This window comes from Littorina saxatilis, linkage group LG2 (genome assembly GCF_037325665.1).
Source record: "Littorina saxatilis isolate snail1 linkage group LG2, US_GU_Lsax_2.0, whole genome shotgun sequence".
NCBI lineage: Eukaryota > Metazoa > Mollusca > Gastropoda > Littorinimorpha > Littorinidae > Littorina > Littorina saxatilis.
Window position 1 is genome coordinate 34,015,554 of NC_090246.1, and position 25,826 is coordinate 34,041,379.

General features: G+C 41.8%; 2 protein-coding genes across 2 annotated transcripts in view; one reads left to right on the forward strand and one right to left on the reverse strand.

The window, feature by feature from the left end:
- Window positions 1-487, reverse strand: part of LOC138958813 (inversin-like) — a 50,824-nt gene extending 50,337 nt beyond the window's left edge. The window contains exon 1 of the mRNA XM_070330110.1: window positions 392-487. The gene's annotated coding sequence lies outside the window, so the exon portion shown is untranslated. The remainder of the gene's footprint in view (window positions 1-391) is intronic.
- Window positions 488-2,509: 2,022 nt separating this feature from the next.
- Window positions 2,510-25,826, forward strand: part of LOC138958818 (exportin-6-like) — a 30,266-nt gene continuing 6,949 nt past the window's right edge. Inside the window, exons 1-21 of the mRNA XM_070330114.1 lie at window positions 2,510-2,633; window positions 3,783-3,873; window positions 4,303-4,415; window positions 5,706-5,903; window positions 6,181-6,340; window positions 6,767-6,898; window positions 7,514-7,762; window positions 8,454-8,655; window positions 10,665-10,791; window positions 11,657-11,766; window positions 14,225-14,333; window positions 14,841-14,933; window positions 15,419-15,648; window positions 16,316-16,408; window positions 19,908-20,058; window positions 20,546-20,692; window positions 21,820-22,009; window positions 22,654-22,809; window positions 24,638-24,752; window positions 25,055-25,114; window positions 25,328-25,439. Coding sequence (XP_070186215.1) covers window positions 2,631-2,633; window positions 3,783-3,873; window positions 4,303-4,415; window positions 5,706-5,903; window positions 6,181-6,340; window positions 6,767-6,898; window positions 7,514-7,762; window positions 8,454-8,655; window positions 10,665-10,791; window positions 11,657-11,766; window positions 14,225-14,333; window positions 14,841-14,933; window positions 15,419-15,648; window positions 16,316-16,408; window positions 19,908-20,058; window positions 20,546-20,692; window positions 21,820-22,009; window positions 22,654-22,809; window positions 24,638-24,752; window positions 25,055-25,114; window positions 25,328-25,439 — 2,841 coding nt within the window. The 5' untranslated portion in view covers window positions 2,510-2,630. The remainder of the gene's footprint in view (window positions 2,634-3,782; window positions 3,874-4,302; window positions 4,416-5,705; window positions 5,904-6,180; window positions 6,341-6,766; window positions 6,899-7,513; window positions 7,763-8,453; window positions 8,656-10,664; window positions 10,792-11,656; window positions 11,767-14,224; window positions 14,334-14,840; window positions 14,934-15,418; window positions 15,649-16,315; window positions 16,409-19,907; window positions 20,059-20,545; window positions 20,693-21,819; window positions 22,010-22,653; window positions 22,810-24,637; window positions 24,753-25,054; window positions 25,115-25,327; window positions 25,440-25,826) is intronic.

Consider the following 25,826-nt stretch of genomic DNA (forward strand, 5'->3'; position numbering starts at 1 on the left):
CTGTTTATTTGCGTCCAGGGCTAAGTATTCAAACTAACGTGCACGAAGGCTGCAAATGCAATGCTGCCTTGTGCACTCTTGAGATCACCCCCTTCAAATAGAAACAGTGTATTTGTTTAAAAACTAATCAGGAAGGACATTATCCTGAATCTATGACGAACCCATTTTACACGTGAAACATGAATACATGGAGCTCATCAGGATACCTGTGTGACTGATCGAATTCTTAAGTTAAGGGCACCTGTTCTCAGCAAGAGTACCGCAGCGAAATGAGTCGCAGAAGCGTTCTGTCAGTCTGCGATTACCTGAGGGCAGTGATCACTGACCATGATCGCAGTATTTAAGGACCTCGCAATAATGCGTAATTAGCAGACTAACAAATCCCACCTACCTGTGCGCTTTAATCGCAGAACAGCTCAATGTTCCACTTCATTTCAGACATGTGATTGAATCGCCTCTCAGTCAGTGGGCGCCATATTGTTGTCAGGAAACATTGGAGAAGAGATAAAACGACGGAGTTCATTGGCTCATTGTATTAGTTAAACTTGTTTCATTGGTCAATTCTTTTCGGCCACTGAAAAACTGAAAGTAGCCCAAAGGTCCAGGGGAGATAACAAAATGGAAATGCCCTCATGCTCTCTCTCTCTCTCTCTCTCTCTCATGCTCGTTTTTACATTTAGTCAAGTTTTGACTAAATCATACCTGTCAAGTCTTGCGTTTTTCGCGTAATTCTTACGGAATTTTGATGTTTTTCAAGTCTTACGGCGTATGCCGAAGATCTTACGGTTTTTACAAAACAATTTTGGTCAAATAAAAAAAAGATCGCAAAGGTTCGTCCGAGAACAAAGTAACAGCTAAAAAATCTCGCGGTAACTGATTCGGCGGAAGTACAAGGCAACGCGCATGTGCACACCGTCAGCGCGATCTGACTAAGTACTGTGCGACAACGCTTGACCACACGCGACCTCAAATTAAAGCAGTTACATGTACTATTGTGTTGTTCTCGGTATCTTCAAGGTGTTTTCTCACGTTGTACGAAGTTTTAAGCCATAGAAATGAAACTAAGGGAGTTGTGATGCATTTTCGAAGAGCTAGCGATCGAAAGTGAAAGTAGCCGGATTCCTGTCACCTCCGATCATGTCGGACTTGTTTTTAGAACACGCGCGACCTCAAACTAAAGCATTTACATGTAATATTTTTTGTTGTTCTAGTATCTACACAGTATTTTCTCACGTTGTACCTAGTGTGAAGCCATATAAATAAAAATAAGGGCGTTATGATGCATTTTCAAAGAGGTAGAGAGCGAAAGTTGACACGGATGTCTGTCCACAGGCGGAAGGTATCGTCCATGGATCCACTGGCACTAGACTACTACTATCACAGAAAGTCTTTCTGTGATAGTAGAAGTCCAGTGGACGATACCTTCCGCCTGTGGTCTGTCACAACCGAACTGGTATTTGTCCTTGATTGTTGAGACACACATGAGTTTCTGGCTTGTAACTTGTGTGTTTTACATGTTCTGTTTGGATAAAATGTTCTCTTTTGTGGTGGGGGTTTCCATTCATGATTCACTGATTGAATCACTGTGCTCAATGAATGAAGACCACATACTCGTAGTTTCGTCAGTCCACCGCTCGTGGCAAAGGCAGTGAAATCGACAAACTCTCATGTCAAATCTCATAAAGATCGGTCCAGTAGTTTAGTCTGAATCGCTCTACACACACACGCGCGCACAGACAGACAGACACACACACACACACACACACACACACACACACACACACACACACACACACACACACACACACACACACACACACAACTTGACGACCCTCGTCTCGATTCCCCCTCTATGTTAAAACATTTTGTCAAAACTTGACTAAATGTAAAAAGCAGAATGCATACAATACATAAAAAGTACACACCATTATACATGATGCATACAAAACGAAACGAATAGAAAGTTAGAAATCAAATACACACACACTCACCCAAACACACAAAACAATGCGCACACACACCTTCAATCACAAATCTCATGACAGGCGGACGAAGCACAATCATGTGCACGCTAGTGTCAGTATGCCGATCGAAAAAGGTCTTCTTCCGTAGAGGACTCAAAGGGAGAGACCAGCCCAAAACAACACCAAAATCGCTCACCTATGACTATGACGATTCGCACCTGATGCTGACGATCGAATCGTCAAAGTGCGAAACGGCGAAAGTGCGAAACGTCTGTATACCCACACACACACAGTCGATACCTCAGTCACTCTACCTACAATGATCTCTCTCATTCATGTGTGGGTGCGTGTGTTAGTGTTAGCGTGTGTGTGTGTGTGTGTGTGTACGTGTGTGTGTGTGACGTGTGTGTGTGTGTGTGTGTACGTGTGTGTGTGTGACGTGTGTGTGTGTGTGTGTGTGTGTGTGTGCATGTGCCTGTTGTTCGACCACGCCCACTCCAATGAAGGAAGGGACAGAACTCTATTACCCATCATTCCGTGAAAAGATGGTAGAACCCATCGGGAACGTGAGCATCGCTGAGGTTGTTTAACTAGCTTTGTGACCGATTTTCGTGTGTATTTGGCTTCCCAGATTCTGCACTTTGAAGATCAGCAGGCACATCAAAAATGGTAATGATTAACTGAGTGAAAAAGTGTGTGTTTAGCTTTGTATTTTTGCTATTTTGTCTCGGTTGCACATCATTGCTCGACAATTTGAAGAAATTCGTCTGCTCGGCGAAATGCGGGATATATTCACGTCTACTAACATGTTTAGATGTAGTCATTCAGCATGCCACTGCAGTCGGTGATTAAGCCAAATTAGTTTTAAATATTTACCCTTGCGTATCTTGAAAGTGTCAGATGATATTAAAACGACGCAACAGAGTCTTGAAAGTTGTGGAGTGTCACAGTCAATCGTTGACATAGCCAAGATTTCATCCAGGATCGAGATCTCTTCACATCACATCCGCAATTGATACTAATTAGGCCTATTAATTAATGACAGTTTACAAGAAAAATCTCTTTAATGTGATCATGTCTCTCATCATAAGTGGGCCACGGGAAGCGTAGATAACCAGGTTTGATTTGATTCAGTCCACCAAGTTTGTAAAACAAACCAGCATTCAGCTTCATATGTTTAAAAAAAAATGTAATAGGAAAAGGAAAGCAGGAAAAAGAGTAAAGAACAACAACAAAATCCAGAAGGCAAAGAAGATCAAGCAACAGATCACAATCTGAGCTGATTTAAATGCTAGTGACTTAACCCCCTTCGTGTGTACACGCAAGCACAAGACCAAGTGCGCACGGAAAAGATCCTGTAATCCATGTCAGAGTTCCGTGGGTTATAGAAACACGAAAATACCCAGCATGCCTACTCAAGCGCCATTAATAGTCAGAATTTTGACCCTGGGCGTCTAATGGAAGAAGAAGAAATGCAGGCCCAATGAATAGTCACTTCCGCCGGATCAAGGTGCTGTCACCATAAGTACACTCTCGAACATATGACTTTCAGATTCGTACCATTTGAAAAGTGGTCAAAGGGACTTTGTGCTTCAAATAGTATATTAAATACTGGCATATATAATAGAAATAGTTTACACGCAATATGCATCAAAATATGACTGATGCTGAGAGCGACACTCGAGTCCAGGAATGCTTGCCATAATTTAATACTGTTTGCTGAGTATGACCTGACAGCTGGTGTGTACCCAGCAGAGAAAACAGTTACAATACATGTTACTACAGTCTTGATTTTGATTCTTGTGTTTGTGCTTTCAGGCATCAAACGAGGAGTCATTGCGAGCTCTTGAAGTCCTGATGTCAGAGTTCTTCAATCCTCAAACATCTAATGAGAGAAAACGAGATATTGGTAAGTAATGTAATAAGCAGCAAGAATTATGCTAAATATTACAGTTAATCTTATGCTTACTTGGCAGGGTTTAAAAACCAAATATATGCATCATTAGTATAAAAAAAAAATATGATTCATGAATTTTGTTTCAATTGTTTGCAAGGAGTACTAGAACAGTATTGTGTATACAAGTACAATCAATGGGTTATTTGTTTCAGTTAAAACTTTTGTGCAAGAAGCAGCTTAATTTATACAAGGGTGCCGACAGACAGATGAACTCACATACAAACAGAGAGACAAAACATACACATTCTCACAAATGTGAACACATATATCCACACACACAAATGCATGCTCATATTAATATTAAAAGAGTTTATGTGTCTGAAGTAAAATAAAGAATGTTATTTTTTCTGAATTGGAATGTTTTTTTTATCTGTCTTGCAGAAGGCCAGCTGAACAATTTTGCTCAGATGAATGAAGCATGGAAAATGTGCTTGTTCTTTATAACCCGCACACAGAATGAGTATGTGATGATGTATGCACTGAATGTTCTGGAGGTAAGAAACAATGACTCAACTGTAAGCATGTGTGCAGGGTTTCTAACCCCTTTCAGTTTTAGGAATTGTCAGTCTCTAGTTAGTTTCTTCAGAGATTTACCATAACTGTCTTTGTGTTGCAACAATAGTTGTTTTATATTTCACAATTTACAGTGTATTTATGTATGAAATATGTAATTGTAGCACATGTAAGATGTGTTTCATGCATACCTTTGTTTATTGCTATTTTTATATTTAGTCAAGTTTTGACTAAATATTTTAACATCGAGGGGGAATCGAGACGAGGGTCGTGGTGTATGTGTGTGTGTGTGTGTGTATGTGTGTGTGTGTGTGTGCGTGCGTGTAGAGCGATTCAGACCAAACTACTGGACCGATCTTTATGAAATTTGACATGAAAGTTCCTGGGTATGATATCCCCATACGTTTTTTTCATTTTTTTGATAAATGTCTTTGATGACGTCATATCCGGCTTTTCGTGAAAGTTGAGGCGGCACTGTCACGCCCTCATTTTTCAACCAAATTGGTTCAAATTTTGGTCAAGTAATCTTCGACGAAGCCCGGACTTCGGTATTGCATTTCAGCTTGGTGGCTTAAAAATTAATTAATGACTTTGGTCATTAAAAATCGGAAAATTGTAAAAAAAAATAAACATTTATAAAACGATCCAAATTTACCTTTATCTTATTTTCCATCATTTGCTGATTCCAAAAACATATAAATATGTTATATTCGGATTAAAAACAAGCTCTGAAAATTAAATATATAAAAATTATTATCAAAATTAAATTGTCCAAATCAATTTAAAAACACTTTCATCTTATTCCTTGTCGGTTCCTGATTCCAAAAACATATAGATATGATATGTTTGGATTAAAAACACGCTCAGAAAGTTAAAACAAAGAGAGGTACAGAAAAGCGTGCTATCCTTCTTAGCGCAACTACTACCCCGCTCTTCTTGTCAATTTCACTGCCTTTGCCATGAGCGGTGGACTGACGATGCTACGAGTATACGGTCTTGCTGAAAAATGGCAGCTACTTGACTAAATATTGTATTTTCGCCTTACGCGACTTGTTCTGTTCTCTTTTCGTTTTTTATTTGTTTACTTTTTTATTGTTATTTTTCCTCTAGATCAACTTATGTCAAAAGTATTGTATCAAAATTGTGAACTTGGTTGCTGTTAACGAAAGTTATTGTTAATGATAAAATCGCAAACATATATGATAACCTTTTCCTGTCAGCTAGGACTAGGAGACATCTTCACATGTTCATTATCTTTCTTTTCTTTGCAGACTGTGATCAACAAGCAATGGATGGGCATAGCAGCTAATGATAAGATGGAGATTAGAAACTCTGTGAACCAGTATTTGCTGACAAATCACACTGCAGTTCCTACTTACATTCGCAACAAACTTGTCAAGCTGGTCGTTGATATTGGGCGGCTAGACTGGCCACACTTCTATCCTGATTTCTTCCCAAGTATTCTTCAGGTAATGTGGCTTTCACAGTAACATCAAACTCCTATGCAAATTCGTTCTTTTTTAATTTTATGTGCAGTGTAAGAACATCATTGATAGATGAAAAACATTTTTTTCTAACAGTTTTTATCCCTTGAAGTAATGATTCTTTCCTTTTCATACACATTCACAGAACATGCACGCTCACTCACATGCACGCACGCACTTGCACACACACACACACACACACACGCAGAGGATTCTCAGAGATTGCCTACATTTATATGTTCTCTTGCTATGTTACCCACAGCTTGTACAACAGCAAGACACAGCCCTGCTAGGCGTGATCCTACTGCAGACAGTGTCAGAAGAACTTGCCGCACCCAGGGAGGATCTGTCCATGGCTCGGAGGGAGGAACTTCACAAGCTTCTTCTGCAGCAAGTTCCCACCATCCTGCAGCTCTTGAACAGTATGTGGATACATGATAAACAACTGTGTTGTTTTTTAAAACACAATCGCTTATTTCTTTGATGCCTTGATTTTGATGGTATTTGCCAAGACTGTGGGAGCTAGAGAATGGATCAAGAGTGTAACATCAGCTCTAAATTTTTCCTTCTCGGTGCACTACACTGCATTCATTAGATAACATCATTTCTCATTGGTTCTTTTATCTTTTAAGTCAATTTATTTAAAAGTAATTCTACAGCTTCCAAGTCAAAACAATGTTTTTGTATTGGGTCAGAAAGATCGAACATTTTTCAGTTGAAGTTTGTATTTTTCATGGAAATTTTTGAATTATACGGCAGTCTTTCTCAAGTAGTCTCCAGGATGCGTCTATGATTTCATGTGGTGTGTTCTGCTTTTAGTTTTACCGAAGATTGGTCTGTTGTTCCAGATTTGCTGGAGTCCGTGTTAGAGAAACACAGACATCTTGTGGCTGCCACACCACCCCCATCTCCCACACAACAGGCCAAGAACTCGCGCCACAATTCCTTCTCGCTCTTTTCCTCTTCGCCAATCAGATCAGGTGATGCTACTTTAAAGTTGTTATGCATACATTCAGAGCAGTTGACAAAGGAACATCCTGTATTTCACGCTTCTTTAGATGTCTTCTGCGTGTTTAATAAGTACATACACGCATGCACACACAGTCAGAACTTGACTAAATGTAAAAAGTGTCAGGTTTGTGTACACTTGTTTTGCTGGTCAGATTCACTTATGTATTCTTTTACATGGTCAACAAGTGAATAATACCATTTCAAGAAGGACTTGTGAACTCTAAAAGTGTTAAGTAGTGGATCCTGCTACAGTAAACTTGCCTAGCGTTTTTGCCCATGTAACTTTGTAAAGTTGACAGACATATATGACTCACCATATGCATTGTAAATCAACTTCTTCTGCGTTCATAGGATGAAACTTCCACATTTTTACATGTATGGTCATTTTTACCCAGCCATTTAGGGGAGCCATACACCGCTTTCGGGGGAATAAGAATAATAAGAATACTTTATTATCTCATAGAGAAATTCAGGCGTGGTACATAACAATAATACAAACAAGACATTGTTTTTACATAAAAATCAACAATCAACCCCTGACAGTTATTTCTAAGCAATAACGCTGTTTCTCTTTTGTATTTCAGACACTCTGTTGAGCATTATGTTCCGCAGCCCAGGCAGAGGGACCCACTTTGAAGCCCTGCCTCCACTGGACGAAGCCTCTCAGCTTCTCAGCTCCACAGTGTTGACGTGCCTTGCCCATTACTTTGCCTGGGGACCGCTGTCTGCCACCCTCACCCCCCAGCTCCTCTCCACCATTTTTCACTTTGCCGCCTTTGGCTGTGAGGGCAAGGCTGGGCGATCAGGGTCAGGAAGCGCCACCACTTCTCCAGGTAATTGACTGCACGAAGAGTGAATAGACAATGTTCGGAAATAACTCAGGATTTGCAAGCGTTGTTAAAGAGTTCTGCCATGCTTTTCTTGTGTTTAGTTTTGAAAGAAATGGAGTCGTAGTGAGCGGCCTTAGCATAACATACTCATGGCAGTCAGTTATTCGCTGCGATCGTTCATGGTCGACTACGGGTTTGTACAAGAAAAGTGGGGCCCAACTCTTCCACAACACTTGAAAATGTTGACAGAGTTATTTTTTGAAAACGTCTATTGTTTGATAGACTATTGTTACCTGCGATGAAAGGACACCCTTGGAATGAGGCCAAAAGAAATTCCTACATCGCAGGTGGCCTGTCATGACAGGTACCATTTGGTCAAAGCAATAGACAAAAGGACACAACAGAAAGTGTCCTTTCTTAGGAGCTGTCCCTTCATCAGAAGGGTCTCAAATTCCAGTTATCACTGTAGGATAATTGCGTTTGGTTCTAGGTTAGTCAGTGTGAGCACTTCTGCTGGTAGATAGTTAAGGAACAGCTTGTTGGGGAAGATTGTGCATATATCATTAGATTCATAGCTGAAACAAACTTTCATAGGTCAATGTTCATGGTCATGTAAAAAAAAAAATCCTGTTTGTTTACTTTCTTATATTTGTTGTTTATATTCAATCCTAAATAGTTTTGTTATATTTTTCAGGTGGCTACAGCACACAGACTCCTTACCTAGGTGTGTTGTCCATGAATTGCATCAACGAGGTTCTCTCCAAGAATTTTGTGCCGGCAGAGTTTGAAGACTTCCTGCTGCAGATGTTCCAGCAGACGTTCTACTTGCTGCAAAAACTGACCAAGGAGAGCAGCACCAACTCATCTGGAAACAGACTGGAGGAGCTGGATGAGGAGTGAGTTGGTGATGATGTTGGTGGTACAGTGGAACCCCCTTTTTAAGACCATGAGGAGATGATGCTGATCATACACTTCCCTTGTCAGAAGTTTTGTGACCAGGAAATGCTGAAGAAAAAGAAGAAAAGGAGAATGCAAATAGTACTACAGTGCCTGGAACCCCCCTTTTAAGACCCCCCGGGCGGGGATGTAGCTCAGTCGGTAGCGCGCTGGATTTGTATCCAGTTGGCCACTGTCAGCGTGAGTTCGTCCCCACGTCCGGCGAGAGATTTATTTCTAAGAGTCAACTTTGTGTGCAGACTCTCCTCGGTGTCCGAACACCCCCGTGTGTACAGGCAAGCACAAGACCAAGTGCGCACGAAAAAGATCCTGTAATCCATGTCAGAGTTCGGTGGGTTATAGAAACACGAAAATACCCAGCATGCTTCCTCCGAAAGCGGCGTATGGCTGCCTAAATGGCGGGGTAAAAACGGTCATACACGTAAAAGCCGTGGGAGTTTCAGCCCATGAACGAACAAACAAACAAAAAAAAAGAACCCCCAATTTAAGATTCCATCCCATTTAAGACCCTCTTTTCTCTGATTTTCTGTTCATAACTGCTGTAAAATGTTAGGGGGAAGAATTTACCCGATGCTCCCCAGGATGTTGTAAGAGGCGATTAACGGATTCTGTTTCTCCTGTTACCCTTGTTAAGTGTTTCTTGTATAGAATATAGTCAATGTTTGTAAAGATTTCAGTCAAGCAGTATGTAAGAAATGTTAAGTCCTTTGTACTGGAAACTTGCATTCTCCCAGTAAGGTAATCTATTGTACTACGTTGCAAGCCCCTGGAGCAATTTTTTGATTAGTGCTTTTGTGAACAAGAAACAATTAACAAGTCGCTCTATCCCATCTGCCCCCCTCCCCCCCTTTCCCCGTCGCGATATAACCTTCGTGGTTGAAAACGACGTTAAACACCAAATAAAGAAAGAAAGTTTTCAACCCTAAATGGCCTTAAGACAAGTTTTCCCACTCACCTTCAAATTATCGTCCCATCGATCTTTCCTTGGAGAGTACAATCTCTGCATGTTTTCAACAGCTTCACAATATAATCCATAGAGAGAGGCATAGTTCAAATGTTCACTTTACTGTCACAATTTTAGAAGTAAAATTTAAAAAGTCGTGTAAAAGCATATACATGTACATTCTCATCAATCTCTGTGTCCGTCAAAAAAGACACTGCACACACTGACACTGCCGCGACACACGTACTAAGCTGTTTTGAACAAGTCCAGAATGTTTGTCTGACGCTGCTCAGAACTGGCACACTTCTCCACTGTACACTCCAATTTGGAGATCATATTCAAGTCACAGACATCGCTGCACTTTGCCTGCAAGTAGCGACGTAGGGTATTGGCAGCAACACGTGCTTCTGTCTCAGTTGGTGTTGGGAGTGGTTCTGGGTCATCGTCTTCACCGCTGTCACTGGCTGTTCCATCTTGCGATGCTTCCCCCTGCACACTGTGTACAATGTCTCTGATGCTCGCGATTTCTGTTGTGGACACTGCTTCATCCATGTTGACATAATCGCTGAAGGTGAAAACACGGCGGCGGTGGCTGTTCCAAGCACCTCCCGTTGTTTGTTCAGAGTTCGCTCATCACGCGATGTGCACTTGTGTTTGTGTATTTTTGTCTTTGGAGACAATTATTGACATCAGTTCGTTGTAGCCTTGTGACTTTTAGAGACAAAACGGCTCTGGGGCGATGAAAACGTGTTTGTTAAAAGAGGGGTTCGTTATGCAAATGAGTTCAAAAGGTTCGATGTAGCCGGAAAGTAACAAGTAAGAAATAGAAGGCTGTCTGCCGGGAAATCAATGGCAGTTTGTTAAAAGAGAGATTTCTTTATACCCAGGTTCATTATAGCTGGATTCCACTGTAATAGCTTATTCTGTAGTACTTTGTCACCTGTTTTGTTTTACTTTAAATCTTGAATTAGATCGTGTTCAAATTGTGTGTTTTTTCTGTTTCAGTTACATGGAACGCTTTACAGATTTCCTGAGATTATTTGTGGGAATACACCTACGACGCTTTGAATCTAACCCAAATTTTCCTGTGTTGGAGTTTCTGGAATTGATGTTCAAGTACACATTTAGACAGGTATGAATATTGTACATTGTTTGCCTCTCTGTACATTGTGTGTGCAGTTTACATCTGTTGTATTGCTGTTTTGTTTTGTGTTTTGTTATTTCCATGCCTTTTTTTTTAACCAAGAATGTAACAGTAAAGAAGACAGCTTTTTATGTCTGTACATGTATGGGGGTTTGTGTGTCTGTCTGTGACTGTGAGAGACTGGGAGAGTTTCATAAACACAGTCATACCCCCCGCGGGTTAGGGGGAAGAATTTACCCGATGCTCCCCAGCATGTCGTAAGAGGCGACTAACGGATTCTGTTTCTCCTTTTACCCTTGTTAAGTGTTTCTTGTATAGAATATAGTCAATGTTTGTAAAGATTTTAGTCAAGCAGTATATGTAAGAAATGTTAAGTCCTTTGTACTGGAAACTTGCATTCTCCCAGTAAGGTCATGTATTGTACTACGTTGCAAGCCCCTGGAGCAATTTTTTGATTAGTGCTTTTGTGAACAAGAAACAATTAACAAATGGCTTTATCCCATCCCCCCCCTCTCCCCCTCCCTTTCCCCGTCGCGATATAACCTTGAACGGTTGAAAACGACGTTAAACACCAAATAAAGAAAAGAAAGAAAGATAAACACAGTCATGTAGTGATGTCTGTTTTGTTAAGAACACCCCTTTTAAGACCTCCCAATTTAAGACTTCCTCCATTTTAAGACCTTGTCTATAAGATTTTCTGTTCATAACCTCGGTAAATTAACCCTATTTTAAGACTCCATCCTTTTTAAGACCTGATGTTTTCAGATTTTTGGAGGTCTCAAAAATGTGTGTTCCACTGTAGTTTTAACTTGTCAAGCGACTGAGCCTGATGTTGTGTAGTAAATGTCCACAGCCAAATGCAGAGGGCTTCTTCCGCTGTCTAGACATCTGGATCACCTTCCTAGACTACCTCAGTATCAGGCTGCAGGAGAGAGCTGCAGACATGAACTCCATCATGGGAAAGTGAGTCTACTGCTTGGGAGGCCAGTGCTTATACTCTCTTTTTAGTCTCTTTATCTATGCTCTCTAGCAAAAGATGATACACTGAGCGTGTTTCTCTTGCTGCCAAATGTGTGTTAGTGAAATACAGTAGAGCCTCCCTATTAAGACCTTCCTTATTACGACTTCCTCTAAGTTAGGACTTTAAATTTCATGACCGATCCTTTTTACTCTGTTTACATCCTCTGTACTACGACTACCTCCTTAACCCGACATACGACTGACAAATCATGGTCAAATGCGACTTTGTTATTCCCAAGAAGAAGTTCAAAACTGTGCAAACCTTGATATTGTTTTGGAAATTGAGCAAACAGTTGACGAGCACATCGCAACTGCGATGTCGTCTGCTCAAATAGGCTCCATTCTCCGCAAGCGTTATTTCCCCTGTTGACATATTCGCGACTGTACTTTATTTTGAATAGATAAAGGTCATTGGCCAGATGTCTGTTTCATTTAGCAAAGAACTGTGCAGGAACTCCTACCTTTTAAACACGCAAAGTTACAGAAACGTTATAAAAGCAATCCGATCATCGAACCAAAACCGAAAGTTGTGGTGACGTCATGTCATTTTGCGATGTACGTATGCAAAGCGTGTGTAACATTTTCGGTCTAGCTAACAATGGCGGCCGACGAACATGGGTTTTGAAATCTGGAATTGTTCTTGGTTTTCCCCGATCCGTGACCGAATGACGCGATATACAACCACGCGGCGTTCGTTTGAATCAATAAATTCTCAGAATCCTGTCAGTGAAGTTTGAAGGTGAGTAGTGGAGTACGTGTCCTAAATTACTCAACTCTGTGGACAGTCCGTAGTGCAGTTGTCCCCAAGTTGAATGAGTGAGTCAAGTTTCATCGTGAAAACTGACGCTTTTGGCTACAATTTTACATCAGTTTCAACACACTGCCGCGGTTCTTATTCGTTTTGTTCCTTGCGTTTGGGACACTTTTCTTTTTCAACCAAATCGTTGCTGGGTATCGTATGACTATGATTAGTAGCTGGTATCGACATCGATGTGCATGTTTTGGGACCGCTGCTTTCGTTCGACCTCAGTTTGTTTATTAAACAAGCAAGAAAACTGTTCAAATGCAATAATGTGTTGAGCTGGCAATCGTGGCATTAAAAAAGAACTGAAACATCATTAAGGAGTTTTATTTACATTTTACACTAGCTGTCTGTCCTTCAGGTCTTGGTTCAGCCTCCCTATTAAGACCCCTCCCTATTAAGACCTGATTTTGTCAGATTTTGGGAGGTCTTAATAGGGAGGTTCTACTGTACTCATTATTTCAAGATACTCACATTCAACCTTGTTCATTTTGCCATCAAACTGTGTCTGATCCAGAGTGATTATTCATTGTTTGTTGATCTGTCTGATGTTAGAACATGGCAAGGGTCAAACATTTCCACAACGCTCTTCTCATTTTTTCAGTCTCTGAATTTCATAATAAAACATATAAAAACTCCATAGTATCAAAATAATAAGGCATCTTTACTACCCAAATGATATTACAATAAATGTCCTCATCACAAAGATCTGCACTCAAACACATCTGCCAAGTTTTTGTGTGTGATAGGTAGTATAGATGAGTTACCTATTGTTTAGCCTGCACACATAAACTACAGTGGTACCTGTGATGTGTGGCCCCTCTGATGAGCGGACACCTCCCTTAAAGGCTGCCATATTCGTAGCGTTCATTAATTAATTCATATTGTTTACATGTGCCAATAATGTTATAAAACTGTACCTAAGGGGATATAATAACGATTGGCTGTAGCTTTCGAACACAGAAAAAATTATTTCAGTATTGCAAAGTGGTGTTGATAGTGTCGAATGTAAACAGAACAGTCTCAAACGCCATCTTTGGTTTACGAAACGTCACGAAGTGACGTCAACGGTCTAAAAATAGCCCAAGTCCTGGAGAACTGTTGCTAAACAATGCAATAAAGAATTAATTATTTCTCGTAATTGGTAAGGACTTCAAACCTAAAACTTTGCAGGAAGCTTAATTTATACATCCCCGCAACGATGGGAAAAGCCCTGGAAGTAATTAAACTAATTAAATAGGACTATATCAGCCTTTAAAAGGACACATTCTGAGGTCCCTTTGTCTATTATCTCAACCAAAATATACCTGTCATGACAGGCCACCTGCAATGTAGGGACACTTTTTGTTGGGCCCAAGGGTGTCCTTTCATGGCAGGTATCACTGTACTGCAACTTAGGAAAATATATGAGATTCAGATATAAGGATTGCATTTATATGTGCATCAATAATGTAATGGTCTTTGTGCTTTGCAGATACAAGGAAGCTTTGACCTTGCTTGTGTCCAACATTGCAGAAAATGTAAGAAAATATATGAGATTTAGATATAGGGATTGCGTTTATATGTGCATCAATAATATAATATCTTTGTGCTTTGCAGATACAAGGAAGCTTTGACGTTGCTTGTGTCCAACATTCTGCAGAAAATTATGTTCCGCTTCAACCAGTCACAGCTAGAGGAGCTGGACGATGACACTCTGGATGATGATGTGAGTTTGTCATCTGTGAGAGGCTGAACAACCTGTCTCTCTCTCATTTAGCATTTTACTGTGGTTAGTTTTGAAATTGTATGGGAAAGGAGGCACCAACAAAGGTTTTTGTGAGGTAGACACCTAGGGCTAGAGACTAAAAGAAAAGAAATAAAGGCAGCGTGGGACAGATGATAGAAAAGTTTCAACTGCTTTCATATCGCGTGCACACACACGCTCCGACACGCACAAGCATGCACGCACGCACGCACGTACGTACACACACACACACACACACACACACACACACACACACACACACACACACACACACACACACACAACACACCACACACACACACACGCACACACACACACACATATTAGTCATTACTTTTGCTAGTGTAGTTTAAATATAAATAGCAAAGAAACCATTTGATCATAATACTTTCCTGTCTCTTTAAAGCCTTTCAAAATGACTGAACTGTCAAAGCAATTGTCTCAAGAGATTTTTTTTTTCATTTGCAGAGTGAGACAGAATGGCAACACTTTCTACGTCAGTGCCTTGAAGTTGTGGCCAAAGTTGCAGAGCTTATCACAGCAGAAACCTTCCAGCTGATTGTGAGTTCAATTAATTCAATTTGCTTTAAGCCTTTACATTCAGTTGTTGTTTTTGAATGTTTTTTTGTTGTTTGTCTCCTGTTTGACAAGTCAAGTCAGAGTCAAATTGTTACTGCTATGTGTATCTTATTCTTCAGCAGGAATAGAGTTACATTCCTAGGGAGTGATGTTTGCCTTAGAAAGAGTACAGAAATTTTACATGAGTTTGGTATAGGGGTGCCTGTTATGAGAGGACATGTGGGACCCAAGTGTAAGTATTCCGAATTGCTGGTGGCCTTGTAAGACCAGGATAATTTCATTAAATTATTGAAATAAGGGACAGCATAAGGTGTCCTTTGCTTTGGGTATTCTTTCATCAGAGGAGCTTTATATCAGAAGTATTGATGTAAATATATTTCATTTCATTCTTACGCCTAATTTGTGATTGTAATGTTAACATTTTTTCAGCACTCATGACTCTATTCTTTTGTTTTATGTGTCTGCAGTGGGAGCCATTTCAAGAGCATGTGGACGCCTACTTTGGGCTGGAGAAGTATGTGACGGAAGGTGTACAGGGTCGTCGTCTCACCATCGCAGCAGAAAATGATTGTCGGCGTTTACACTGCATGCTGCGAGATCTTTCCTCCCTCCTGCAGGCCTTGGGGCGTCTCGCTGACCATTTCATTGGAGAACACTTTGCTGACCGATACGCCAATTCCAGACTACTGGTTGAAAGGTGGGTGGGTGTGAGGGGGAACGATAATTTGGTTATGTGAATCAAAGCTGTTTCAGGTTTGAGTGATAGTGGTGTATTTATGTTTGATTGAGCATTTTGATCGTGTCTTTGTGTTAATAGAAATGCGATGTGCTGCCAAAAGAAAAATGTAAGTGTTTATGTAAAATGAAAATAGACATTCAAGTTTTCTTATCTTATCTGAACTTTTTTTTACTGTGCAGGTTATAATTATGGCTGATCTTGTGAAATGGTACAGTGGTACCTACGATGAAAGGACACCCTTGAGACTGTCTATACACGTCTTTGCATAGCAGGAGATCTATCATGCCAAGTATATTTGGTAAAGAAATTATGAGTAGGGACAAGAGGTGTCCTTTCTTGGCATGTGTCCTCTTATCGGAAGGGTCTCACATGGCAGGTACCACTGTAAAAGCATCATGTATATGTCAAGTACAGTGGAACCCCCCTTTTACGACCTTCAAAAATCTGAGAAAATTAGGTCTTAAAAGGGAGGTAATCTTAAAATGGAGGTAAATTTACAGAGGCTATGAACAGAAAGTCTGAGAAAACAGGGTCTTAAAAGGGAGGGGGTCTGAAATCGGGGGGTCTTAAAAGGGGGGTTCCACTGTATGTCAATGAAATATGTCCTAACGTACTGATGTTACAGATTAGTCCAGGTGGTGTCCTATGGCAGCAAAGTCAAGCTGTTTGAGGTGTCAACAGAAACTGAAATCGTCCTTCAGCAAGACTTTGTGCAAGTGTAAGTTCAATCAATCAATCAATCAATATGAGGCTTATATCGCACGTATTCCCTGGGTACAGTTCTAAGCGCAGGGATTTTTTTATTTTTTATTTTATTTTATGCAATTTATATCGCGCACATATTCAGGCGCAGGGATTTATTTATGCCGTGTGAGATGGAATTTTTTTACACAATACATCACGCATTCACATCGGCCAGCAGATCGCAGCCATTTCGGCGCATATCCTACTTTTCACGACCTATTATTCCAAGTCACACGGGTACATGGGTGCAACTCTGCCGGCTACACGCCGGCAGCCGGTTTTTGGTTTCATCGGCTGCCGATGTTTTTGTTCCAGGAGAGGTTTTTTTTGGCATTTTAAATACTAAAAAAGCTGGACCCCAACTTTTGCCGGTTTTTGGAATTTTCCAGGTTGCACCCATGCGGGTAAGTTGGCAGTGCTTGACGGGCGCAGTGGCGTGGTGGTAAGACGTCGGCCTCCTAATCGGGAGGTCGTGAGTTCGAATCCCGGTCGCTGCCGCCTGGTGGGTTCAGAGTGGAGATTTTTCCGATCTCCCAGGTCAACTTATGTGCAGACCTGCTAGTGACTTAACCCCCTTCGTGTGTACACGCAAGCACAAGACCAAGTGCGCACGGAAAAGATCCTGTAATCCATGTCAGAGTTCGGTGGGTTATAGAAACACGAAAATACCCAGCATACCTCCCCCGAAATCGGCGTATGCTGCCTGAATGGCGGGGTAAAAACGGTCATACACGTACAACTCCACTTGTGCTTAAAACATGAGTGAACGTGGGAGTCTAAGCCCATGAACGAAGAAGAAGAAGAAGAAGAAGGCAGTGCTTCACATTATAAACTGAAAAGAAAACCCAGATACTTTTTTTCTTCAGTTAAAAAGTAGAGCTTACTGGTTCGTCAGTCTTTGATGGAATTGGGTATAAACCAAAGAGTAGTTAGAAAGTATAGATTCGAACATTCGACCTAGACACAATCATTTGTCGTAGTAAGCGTAGACATCCGGTCTGCTCCCCGCCTAATGGCCGATGTCTTCCGTCTTCGGGGGACTACGTGGGTTTAAATTTGGAGTGGTCCTTCTCCTAGAGGAGTTTCCTTGCAGGGATAGTGAGCCTCCTCTGCCCTCGTTTTAATTTTGGAGTGATCTTCTCCTAGGACAGCTGCCTTCCAGGGTTGACGAGCCTGTCCTGCCCGGCTATTTAACCCGTAGTTGGGGGTTGGTTCGTGGGCACCAGGGCGTATCCACACACCGGTGGGCCTGCATGCCACACGTCTAGGGGCCAACCTCCTCCGAGTCCTTGTAGTTCAGCCTGGGGCCTTTCAGTACCCAGTTCACGCCTGTCGCCACGATGGAGGCACTACAAAGGGCTTGCTGTGGAGAGGTTATGTACTGGCAGGAGAGACTGACGCAAGCTGCTCTCTTTTCGCGTTGTCCTGAAAAGGACGGTGCTAGCCAGCGGTGAGGGCTGAAAGCGAGAGGTGACGAGCACAAAACACTTCGCCAACACACTAGACACATCACACTACCATTTGACAGGCGAAAGTATAGATTCAAAACAACACAACAATTTTAATGGAGGTTGATTGTAACCCCAAATATGTATGTCTATCTTGGTAAGCAAGCTGCAGCTGCCAGCACACCTTTTATCGGCACCTCAATGTACATTATCATTAATTGATTGGTATATGCAGACCTGCCTACCCTTATGATTTGGTCGTAATTTAGTACGATTTTTATTCCAAACTACGCCACTACGCTTTTCGCGATGGAAATACGATTTTTAAGAAACCGAAAGTATGATTTTTCGCATTTCGTCCCAATATAAATCCGATCCGTAATTTTTTGCTCTCGTCGAGCTTTGCGAGCTTTGGATCACAGGCGGAAGGTATCGTTCACTGGACCACCACTATCATAGTTAAGACTACAAGGTATGTCACTCAGCTTCGAGTCTTCTGTGTTCTTGGAGTCGCTTCCTGGGGAAAAAAATATTGTTCAAGACGGTTTGCCTCTTCCTACAGTCTGTGTAAGGTCAAATAAATACAGTTGAATGATTGTTTTAACTATATGTACCTTTAATTTTCAGCTGCCGTCCGCTGCAGGTTGTTTTTAACCATTATTTGGACGAATCTTCGTTTGCGAACCGCTACCACGAATCATTGGAAAAATCATGTATGCCGCACCGAATATGCATACCAGCAATCATTGGTCTAAAACATATGTAAATATTGCGCAGCAAAGGGAAGATACCCACAGGGCTTTCACTTTTTTATTTATGGAAATATTCATCGAATATCCGGTTATTAACCAATGAGCGCATCGGACTACTATCTCCTCGGACTTACAACCGTTCAGCCATATTCAGGATCTAAGTAATATGCTGGCAACAGACACGTTTGGTCGCACAGAATACGGTTTAAAAACATGCGGCGGACAGGCAGCTAAACATAAAAGGCACAGATAGTTAGAACATTCATTTATCCTGATATTTGTAAAGATACGAAAGTCCTCGACATTGGCATTTATTTTTTGCATATTTTTTTCTGAAGTAAGTGGAGCAAGACTCGAAGCTGAGTGACATACCTTGTAGTCTTACTATGATAGTGGTGGCCCAGTGAACGATACCTTCCGCCTGTGGTCGGATGAGACATTGGAGAGTCTGCTCCTCCTGAAATCAAGATCAGGAACCTTCGGCACCAGGCAGTACAGCCAAGCAGAACTTGGCAGATTTAAGTCATGCTATTACAAGTCTTTGAAAAAGCCCTCTACCTCCAAATAAACTCTATGCTCATTCAGCAAACTCTTGATTGCACTAATGGTGGAGTGCTGGTTATGTACGAGGCTGATTTCTCGAGGTGTGTGACCACATGACATATTTTGCTTTCCTCATCCTAGATCGTTTCAATCTGTGTAGTTTCCCAGTGCTGTGTTCTAGGGTCGTTTGTATTGACTTCACAATTTGAGAAAATCAATGACATTTTATTTTTGCGAAGCAACTGAATATGAACAGAAAGTGTGCAGAAGAATGTTTGTGTCCTGCAAGACTTTATGAACAACTATTTCTCCGTTGGGAGAAAAATGAGGATGTCTACAGGCAAGGATAGTGTCATATTCTTTATTTGGGTTCTCCTTTTAGTCACACCCACCGATGGCCGTTACTTTTGGCAACGAAAAACTACTCTTTCTACCACCAGATTACTCTTTTTGGCTGGGCTCATTACTCCTTGTAATTTTTCGGGTAGGCAGGTCTGTATATGTTCAGAGGATGAATAGATTGTGGTTTATGCTGTTGAGTATGTACTATCTTGTCCAACTTTGAAAGGTCTTCAGATGATTGGTTTGAGAGTACAGATGCGCTATGTTTACCATGAGAATAACGTAACACTGTGCAGAACAGTAGTCCATCTCAGGATTTTTGTTTGTGTCATTGACAAACTTAGAACTCTGTTAAGTTGACACCATTTTGCTGTATTTTTGTTTTCAGGCATGCACAGGCTCTGGCTGCAATCAAGGCTTATTCTCATTGGTTGTTACAACTGTACACAGAATCCACACGCACCAATCAAGAGAAAGATCAGTTTTACAACATGATTGTGACACTGATTGAGTCGGTGTCCCCTCTCATTAACAAACAGGTAAGCAGTGGAAGTTAAAGTTGCAGTCAGATTTTCAGATAGATTTCCCCATTTTGCACTTACAGGGATGGCCAAATCGTCAGCCCAATCGCCAGGGGCAAGTAAAAAGTCCGCCGGGCTAGTAGAAACCGCCTGGTTGTCCAGTGAACATTCTGGTCCAATGCAACGATTTTGGTTGATATATATACTGTAGATTTCAAAGCCATATAAACACTGCAGATGCAGTAACTGTGGTACAGGGCCAGCAAAATTTCGGGCAACTAGTAACTTTGTTGAAGTTACTCGTCCTGTTGGCAAGTTAAAATGTTAAGATTTGGCCATCCCTGAACCCCTTACCCCATATTTCTTCATCTGCATATTTGAAACTAATTTTAAAGTGGTTTTTTTTCTCCTGTTTGATGTTGTAAAATTCAGCTGACATCCTTGGCACAATCTGTTCTGTGTCTAGGACTCACACATTGCTGTTATAAAGTTTTCTCCCTGTAAGGTGTCGGAGAGAGTGATCCACTCTGCGGCCCACCTGCTGCTGTCAATCACCAACACTATCCGTCCCCCCTTCCTCCTGCAACTTCCCGCTGTTCAGGCCATGTACACTGCGGCTACACAGGGGTCTTGTCTGGGACTGACGATAGAGGTATGTCAAGCTGCTCTTTCTGTAGTTACTAGTTGTTTTTTATTATGTTTTTTATAACATTTCTTTATACAGTGGAACCTCCCTATTATGTGGTCTGAGTATTAAGACCTCCAAAAATGTGAGAAAATCAGGTCTTAAAAAGGAGGGACTCTTGAAATGGGGTTACATTTTCAGAGATTGTGAACGGAAGATGTGAGAAAACAGGGTCTTGAAAGGGAAGGAGTAAATTGGGGGGGTTTAAAAGGGGGATTCCACTCTAATCCTATTACTGGCAAGTTGGGCTTGCTTCCTCCCACTGGAAAGAAACTGAGTTTCGCTACTCGGGTGTGTAAGGTCTTTTACGTGCCATTGTGGTTACACTAGGGTGGGCTATGGATACCATCTCTGAGTCTGCACCTAAAGTTGATCCATGCCCGTCTCAGCGCGGATTTGAACCTGTGACCCGAGGATCATAAGTCCTGTCATTTACCAACTGAGCTACCGGGCCTCCCTCTTGGGGTTTAAGAAATGTGTGGACAAGAGGGAGGTTGATCAGTGTGTGTAATTTACCAACTGAGCTACCGGGCCTCCCTCTTGGGGTTTAAGAAATGTGTGGACAAGAGGGAGGTTGATCAGTGTGTGTAATTTACCAACTGAGCTACCGGGCCTCCCTCTTGGGGTTTAAGAAATGTGTGGACAAGAGGGAGGTTGATCAGTGTGTGTAATTTACCAACTGAGCTACCGGGCCTCCCTCTTGGGGTTTAAGAAATGTGTGGACAAGAGGGAGGTTCATCAGTGTGTGTATTTTAGTTGTCACAGGTAAAGATCATGTAGGTATTCTGTGAAACTAAAAGGATGCTTCAGCAAAATAGTTTAAGTCTAATTTCATTGCCTTCTAATCTTTGGCCCTTCAAATATGGATAATGTGTGGCGCTGTGAAAAGGTCCCATTCATAGTTAATGTTCAACAAGACATTCAGAATACAGAATCATGCAGGGCTGAAATTGTGCTGTATGAGGCTTGCTTTGGTTATTGTTAGCATCAAATGTTCATGTAGCAGTTCAATAGCATGTGACAGTGAAATTTCTACGGACTTACTTTTCACTTCATTTAAACCTATTTTTTGTTTATTGTTATCTGGTTTCCAGGTGCAGCTGCTAGTATACAGATCTCTGTCACATTACCTCCTGTTACCTTGGCCAGGTCTGTCAGATAAGGAGCAAGACTGGACCAGTCGTGGTACTCATCATCAAACGTTTGCCGCTCGGCTGGCCAAAGATTACATCGCTCTGAAAGACAATCCAAATCTTGCCACCAGCAAGGAACTCCAGGAACAAGGTCAGTTGTTGTGTTTTTTATTTTATTTTTTATTTATTTATTTTTTTGCATCGCTGTATCCTCTGTGTTTGAATTTTGTGGAACAAAACTGTTGTTAATGTGGCATAAATAGCTGTTTTCCAACAAAAGCATCCTCAAAAGCAAATCCTTAAGCTTTAATTGTTGTGATGGTGTTTTCAACATGGGAGTGGTTTTTCAGGGAGCTATAGTTTGGAAGTCTTGTTACATAACATAACAGTGGTGTCTTTGAACTGGTAGCAGAATTCCCCCTCCAATTATTGGGATAATCTATATCTACCATCACTCAGATTTGAAGGCGCAAAAGAGCAGGCTGAATTACCTTTGTAGTGAGCGAAAATGTGAATGTTTACTTGGTTGTTAATGTTAGTGGATTGGACTGCACTCCTTGCTCCATCAGAGAGTGAGAGACTCCTTTTAAATTTCTTTGCACAACATTTTGAACTGCTTTTCCCCTGAAAGCGGCGTATGGCTGCCTGAATGGTGGGGGAAAAACAGGCATACACGTAAAAACCCACTCATGCGAAAACACGAGTGAACGTGGGAGTTTCAGCCCATGAACAAAGAAGAGGATGAAGAATTGCTTTGAGTTCTCATCCATGATGTTTTGTGTTGTGATTCTGTAGCCAAAGCTGTGATACGCCGTGTGCTGAGAGTGAGTCAAGACTGGATCGAGTCCATAGCGGGAGAGGTTGTGCGCACCAGGCAGCTGCTCTACACATCCCTGTCGCCCGTCATACAGACCACGCTGGCCATCTTCTCTATATACATCGGTCAGATAGGTGAGGGTTACACGGTGTTGAATAAAACTCTCTGTGGAATTCAGAGTTTATGGTTTGATTTTATGTTGTGATTGTGCAGCTTTATTCTGCACTGTGCATTTAGGCATTTGATGATTTTGCTTTGAGAAATGGAGGTGATTAGAATGAGATTGGGCGGGGATGTAGCTCAGATGGTAGCGCGCTGGATTTGTATCCAGTTGGCCGCTGTCAGCGTGAGTTCGCCCCCACGTTTGGCGAGAGATTTATTTCTCAAGAGTCAAGTTAACTTTGTGTGCAGACTCTCCTCGGTGTCCGAACACCCCCGTGTGTACACGCAAGCACAAGACCAAGTGCACACAAAAAAATCCTGTAATTTCTTTCTTTCTTTATTTGGTGTTTAACGTCATTTTCAACCACGAAGGTTATATCACGACGAGGGAAAGGGGGGAGATGGGATAGGGGAAAGGGGGGAGACGGGATAGAGCCACTTGTTAAGTGTTTCCTGTTCACAAAAGTACCAATCAAAAAATTGCTCCAGGGGCCCGCAACGTAGTACAATACATGACCCTACTGGGAGAATGCAAGTTTCCAGCACAAAGGACCAAACACTTCTTACACACCGCCTGACCAAAATCCCCACAAACATTGACCACATTCTATACAAGAACCACTTAACAAGGGTAATAAGTGAAGAATTTTATGGGTGAGAAAAGGAAAGTAAAAGGACTTTGGGGAGGCAGAAATAAAGAAACAAGAAAAAGATCCTAATTAGGTTCACGGCATCGAGAGTGATGCGACCTTCTCTCAGAAGTTAGTAGAGAAGGCTCCCCCATCCACCACCCGGGGGACGCGCCTCTACGCCAATTAGGGGGCGCGAGGAAATCCTGTAATCCATGTCAGAGTTCGGTGGGTTATAGAAACACGAAAATACCCAGCATGCTTCCTCCGAAAAACGGCGTATGGCTGGCTAAATGGCGGGGTAAAAAAACGGTCATACATGTAAAATTCCACTCGTGCAAAAACACGAGTGTACGTGGGAGTTTCAGCCGACGAACGCAGAAGAAGAAGAAGAAGAATGAGATTGGAGTTTGTGATGTTTTGAGATATATATTTTTGGTTTTTGAGTGTAGAGTTTCTTTTTTTAGGTCATTTAAAATTGGAAGATTAAATGCGAAGGGTTAAAGAGGAGCATGAAAAGGCCAAACCTGTGCACCTAAGCCCTACTCAATTTTGTGTTGTTTGTTTTGTTTGTTTGTTAAGGCAGTCCTTCATTGAGCACAAACCTCTTCTTCGTTCATGGGCTTAGACTCCCACGTTCACTCATGTTTTTAGCACGAGTGGATTTTTACGTGTATGACCGTTTTCACCCCGCCATTCAGGCAGCATACGTCAATTTGGGGGAGGCATGCTGGGTATTTTCGTGTTTCTATACCCCACCCAACTCTGACATGGATTACAGGATCTTTTCCGTGCGCACTTGGTCTTGTGCTTGCGTGTACACACGAAGGGGGTTAAGTCACTAGCAGGTCTGCACATATTAAGTTGACCTGGGAGATCGGAAAAATCTCCACTCTTAACCCACTAGGCAGCAGCGACCGGGATTCGAACTCACGACCTCCCGATTAGGAGGCCAACGTCTTACTACCACGCCACTGCGCCTGTCTGAGCCCAAACTTGACTTTGCGAAGACTACGCAAAGTCTTTTTACTGAAAACTCAGTGCTAAAGCTCCGTGCGGCCAGCTTCGCGAAGGAAGTATACTTCATGTAGTTGACTTAGCCAAGTTCATTTGAGGCTTTACTGGCATATGTCTGTGGAACTTGTTAGCAGTTGTGATGTTTTCTTGACAGATATTGTTGACAACATCATGGGTTTCTTCCTGGCCCTCTTCCAAGGGCTGCGTGTTCAGATGGGCGTCCCCTTCACGGAGCAGACAATCCACACATTTATGAACCTGTTTACAAGGTAAACTCATGCTTTGTTTGTGTGTATGTAATCCTCAGTGGTTGAGAAAGGGAAGGAAGGGGAGGAAGGGGATAGACAGTGTGTGCATGCACATGCTTGCAGATGAAGTTTTGTTTTACATTTTCTGAGTGAAATTCCTGCAGCACACTGTTTAGGTGAATGTGTAGTTATTTGTTTTGTGTGTGTGTGTTATTGTGTGTGTTTAAAAAAATATTTATTCCATTTTTATGTTCTTCTAGATTAACACTGAAAATAGTCAACACACTGTGCACTTACTATACTTTGTTTCGCTTTGCTGACAGGGAGCTGTTAGCAGAAACAATTCATCAGGAGACAGGAGTGTCATTCAGGGTGATTGAAAAGTAAGTGAGGCTTTAGTGGTGGACGTTTTCTTTTTCATGTTTTTGTTAGCCTTGTGTCACAAATGTGTCACAGTGTTAACCTTCCTGTTGAACTAATTCATAACAAACCCAGGTGTATGTTCATTGATAGTAATTAGTATGAATCGGCGTGCTTAAATCTCGTGCTGTGATAGAATCGCTTCAACTCTAAACTGAAATGATGGTCCTGTGCAGGTTTTTGAAGCTACTGGAGTTGATAGTGGTGGAGCCAGGCTCAGCCTTCAAAGCCTTCCTGCCGCGCATCATCAACATCTGCATGGAGCAGATCTACCCCATCATATCGCCTGTGAGTTCACCACCCACTTTTCTTGCCTGTCCAGTGCAGTTAGCTCATTTACCAGCGCGTACAGCATGGACCAATATCAGGCACATGAACTCTCTGTCAATGCTGGAAGTTCAGAGGCCTGCGCTCACCAGTTTGGCATGATCTGAGTCACACAGTCCGTCAGATTCTAAGCTCAATACAACTTTTTAATAATGTGGGTGTTTAACAGTATGGGTACTTACAGTTGTTTACTCACCATCCCGCCACTTAACCCCTTCACTGCCACAGTATAACAGCATTTTGGTATTGCTGTGCGCCAGGGCAAATTTCGCTTTCTTCGGTAGGTTCACTAATCTGTTCATTGCTCAATTATTTATTGAGATATCTCTTAGATCTTTGGCATGTGGT